At 32.0% G+C, this 4,691-nt stretch overlaps 1 protein-coding gene across 4 annotated transcripts in view; it reads right to left on the reverse strand.

Moving 5' to 3' along the window:
* The window catches only part of LOC106461550, a 99,689-nt gene that overhangs the window by 45,221 nt on the left and 49,777 nt on the right, over nucleotides 1-4,691 (reverse strand). For all 4 annotated transcript variants that reach the window (XM_022388541.1, XM_022388540.1, XM_022388543.1 and 1 more), the window contains exon 14: nucleotides 3,259-3,398. In XM_022388541.1, coding sequence (XP_022244249.1) covers nucleotides 3,259-3,398 — 140 coding nt within the window. The remainder of the gene's footprint in view (nucleotides 1-3,258; nucleotides 3,399-4,691) is intronic.

Here is a 4,691-nt window from a genome sequence, read left to right on the forward strand (position 1 = left end):
TGGAGACTTTCTTCCTGTTTCCTTTATTGTTCCAATTGCCACTACTGTAGTCTCTCTTCTTTTTTATTTTCTTTCTCCTCCAACCACTGCTGTAGTCTCTTTTCTTTCTCCTCCAGCCACTGCTGTAGCCTCTCTTCTTGTTTCTTTTCTTTCTCCTCCAACCACTGCTGTAGTCTCTCTTCTTGTTTATTTTCTTTTTTCCTCCAACAACTGCTTTAATCTCTCTTGTTTATTTTGCTGTTTGAGCTGCCACTGTTGCAGGTTTTCTTGCCTCTTCTGGTTTCCATCTTCTTTTTTCCCCTTTTCCATCCCACTCCTGACACAAATTTGTTACGTATTTGTTTGTTTATTAATTTCTGGTATAAATTCTTTCTGAGAAACTTCAGCGATACAAGTCCTTTCTTGAGTAACCCAGTTTATTTTTCCTCGGTACAAACTTTGTAATAAACAGAATTTCCACAGTCAATACGTTTTCCCGTCTCTTTACTTAACAACCTTTATAACACACACTATAAATCACAGTGATTCACACACTTTACTTACGGTGCCTACTATTCGCTTCACTCAATTATCTATCTGCCCAATCTCACTGGTTTTTCTCGCCAGGCTTATATACTAAGAAAGAGGGCATCTCGATCAGACTAGAGTTGCCGGGCAAATTCATGATCCTTCAAGAAACTCCAGCGCGCATGCTCCCAGCATCACGTGACTTCTGCTGTCATAACAGTATTATATCTGAATATTTAACAAACACAGACATACTGTATTATATCTGAATATTTAACAAACACAGACATACTGTATTATATCTGAATATTTAGCAAACACAGACATACCGTGTTATATCTGAATATTTAGCAAACACAGACATACCGTGTTATATCTGAATATTTAGCAAACACAGACATACCGTGTTATATCTGAATATTTAACAAACACAGACATACTGTGTTATATCTGAATATTTAACAAACACAGACATACTGTGTTATAGCTGAATATTTAACAAACACGGACATACTGTGTTATAGCTGAATATTTAACAAACACGGACATACTGTGTTATAGCTGAATATTTAACAAACACGGACATACTGTGTTATAGCTGAATATTTAACAAACACGGACATACTGTGTTATAGCTGAATATTTAACAAACACGGACATACTGTGTTATAGCTGAATATTTAACAAACACGGACATACTGTGTTATATCTGAATGTTTAACAAACATGGACATACTGTGTTATATCTGAATGTTTAACAAACACGGACATACTGTGTTATATCTGAATGTTTAACAAACACGGACATACTGTGTTATATCTGAATGTTTAACAAACACGGACATACTGTGTTATATCTGAATGTTTAACAAACACGGACATACTGTGTTATATCTGAATGTTTAACAAACACAGACATACTGTGTTATATCTGAATGTTTAACAAACACAGACATACTGTGTTATATCTGAATGTTTAACAAACACAGACATACTGTGTTATATCTGAATATTTAACAAACACAGACATGTAGAATTACTCTGTCTATGTTTTAGAGAAGCATGTAATAATAAGAGAAGAGTTGATAAGAAATACAAAAACAACTACATGAAAATGGCTGTGTTACAAAGAACTTTAGTTTTTAACAACATAAATTGAAAAATGCAAAAATTAGACTTACCTTTCTACCACACAAAATACAAATGTTTAATTTTTATGCAAAGTAATACAAAATATCAATTCATTACCGCTTGCATAGGAGACCTCAAAATAATCCTAAAAACTTTTAGAATGTTGCATATATAAGTAAATTAGAAAGTTATGTATTGTTTTGCTGAAAAACTGAAAAGTTTGAATTGATACTAAAGATTTATCAATCATCATTCATAATATTATACAAAGTTTCTTTCAAGCGTCCTCATACTGATATAAAGTTTTCCCTGTATCTTCTTTGATTATATTTGCTTATATATGTAAGCACTGGAAACTAGTTCAAAGTGAGTAAACATTGAAATTAAAAAAAAGTGTTGAACAGTAAGTCGTGTATCAATCTTGACTCTAAACAATGCTAAACGACGATCATTATTAAAAGGAGTTTTGGTTTCTTGTATTATTATTTTTCCTATATTTCCTGTAGTGTGTTTGTTTTGTAATGTCACATAAAGATTAATTGGAATATCTATGATTAATTGACAATCCATGTCTTAGGTACTTTTCATTCACATGTGGCTGGTGTTATAATAGTGGTAAGAGTTTGTAGAAATCTCCTATATAATGAATTGTTGTCAAAGTTCAAAAGAAGTGATCAGGCAAATTATGTTGAAAATTTTAAGTAAACCTAAAACGTGTGGAAAAGTGTCTATGTATACATTCAGTTACTTCTGGACTTTCAGGTAATGGAATCAGTATAACAGTCACTATGATTACTTCAGAATGATTACATTTCCAATAAGAAACTATGTTCTATGTCCTTAGCAAGTTCAGGTATGCATAAAGAAGTAATGTAGAAAATTTTGGGCTTTTTTCAAGAAGTTTACTTTTTGTTTAATTTCACACAAGGTTACTAGAGGGCTATCTGTGCTAGCCGTTCATAACTTAGAAGTGATAAACTTGAAGGGAGGCAATTAGTCAACATCACCCACTGCCAATTCTTCAATTACTCTTTTACCAATGAAAAATGGAACTGACCCCGTGGGTAAAAGAGAGTATTTTTGATGACAGGAGTTGAACCTGCAGATTGAGAATCATTTATCTTAACCATTAGACCATTATTATGTTCTTGGCTATCTGACTCATCTTAATAAGATTTTACTAAATTTCATTAGCAGAAATGTTTATAATGCAAAACTCCACATGTGTGGGTTACATGTACATGATAATTTCCTAAATATAAATGTATGTCACATCAAATTTTACTTGCAAATATAAGTCTTCACTCTAAAGCTTTCTAAAAATTTTGAACTTGCCCCTTGCAAAAGTCCTAGATCTGTTATCATGCATAAGCACTCCTTTTGCTGCTTAATATAGAAAATTAGTAGTAAGATATGTTGAACTTATTTGGATGAGGAGTGGAAAACTTTGCAGGTGTTAAACGTGGTGGTGTAGCTTCAGTTGCTCTGAGTAAACATGCACACAACTTAACTTAAAAGTCAGTTAAGCAAATTAACTTTTAATAACAAGTATGTAGAAACCTCAAGTCTGAAAACTTAAAATAAACAAACATTAAACAACAAACTTTAAGGAGAGATTACCTGGACATCATGTATCTCCACAGAAGAAGTCTGACTTGACCCAGAAACCTTCAGTAAATATCCTCCAGGAGTGAATCGACTAACGAGATGAGGAGTAGAAAACTTTGCAGGAGTCAAGCGTGGTGGCGTAGCGACAGTTGCTGGAATAAACACACAAAAATCTTTATATGATTTTGTTAAGCCTACTAGTTGCAATAATTAACAATAATCACAAAATTTCTCATACATTTTGGAAACCAGAATAAATTAATTTTATATCTCAAGAGCACATCAATGTACATTAATAAACACCATTGTTTTATCTACTACCTACCATTTGAACACCATTAATAAACACTATTGTTTTATCTACTATCTACCATTTGAATACCATTAATAAACACCATTGTTTTATCTACTATCTGCCATTTGATTGCCATTAATAAACACCACTGTTTTATCTACTATCTGCCATTTGATCACCATTAATAAACACCATTGTTTTATCTATTGTCTCCCATTTGATCACCATTAATAAACACCATTGTTTTATCTATAGTCTCCATTTGATCACCATTAATAAACACCATTGTTTTATCTATTGTCTCCCATTTGATCACCATTAATAAACACCATTATTTTATCTACTATCTGCCATTGTTTCTGCCTTTAAAGAGAAAAAATTAAAACTAAATATTTTGGTAATTCATAAACAAAACATGTCACTTTCAAAATACTGCTTTCACATGTTATGGTTGATAAAGCGGTCATTTAACAAAGATGGCTTCACACTTCTCCTCATAAAATCTAGGTGACTAGCTTTAACCCTTCATCAATATAGCTACTCAATAACTAGTAGCCCATTGAAAGTCAGTTTAAAATTTGCAAAAAATATCATAAGACTATCAATTCTTAGACTATGCTGCCTAGAAATATAAGCGGTGTATTAATATCTTTTATAATCTTATTACTTGAAACATACCATTCTATTGCTGATAACTGCCAATTCAACATAATATCTAGTTACAGGACTCCTACACAAAATAATTTTAACAACTAGCAGTAATGCCACCATATGGGTGGCTGTTTGTGCTAGTAACTACTAATTGTAGTATTCATACCTCATTGTAAAAAAGTGAACATTTTCTGAAAACCAGTTTTTGTTTCGGAGAAGTACTCCAAGGGAAAAGTGTTCGGATTGTGCTTCATCATAGTAAGAGGCATAGAATATGCCAGAAAATAATGGATTGAACTTACCCATCATTATAACTATAGTTCAAAATAAGTAATCATACATTATTATTTTGGATCTTGCAGACCAATTTTAAGAAAAAAATTATTTTACTGATTGGGATTCAAATAATTTTAATAAAGGAAAACAGGTGGGGTAACTAAATAGAGTTGTTTAAACATTTGTTAAACTACAAGTAAAAGCTTGGAATGGTCTATTCTTT

Source organism: Limulus polyphemus, unplaced genomic scaffold, assembly GCF_000517525.1.
Source record: "Limulus polyphemus unplaced genomic scaffold, Limulus_polyphemus-2.1.2 Scaffold984, whole genome shotgun sequence".
In the NCBI taxonomy this organism is placed as follows: domain Eukaryota; kingdom Metazoa; phylum Arthropoda; class Merostomata; order Xiphosura; family Limulidae; genus Limulus; species Limulus polyphemus.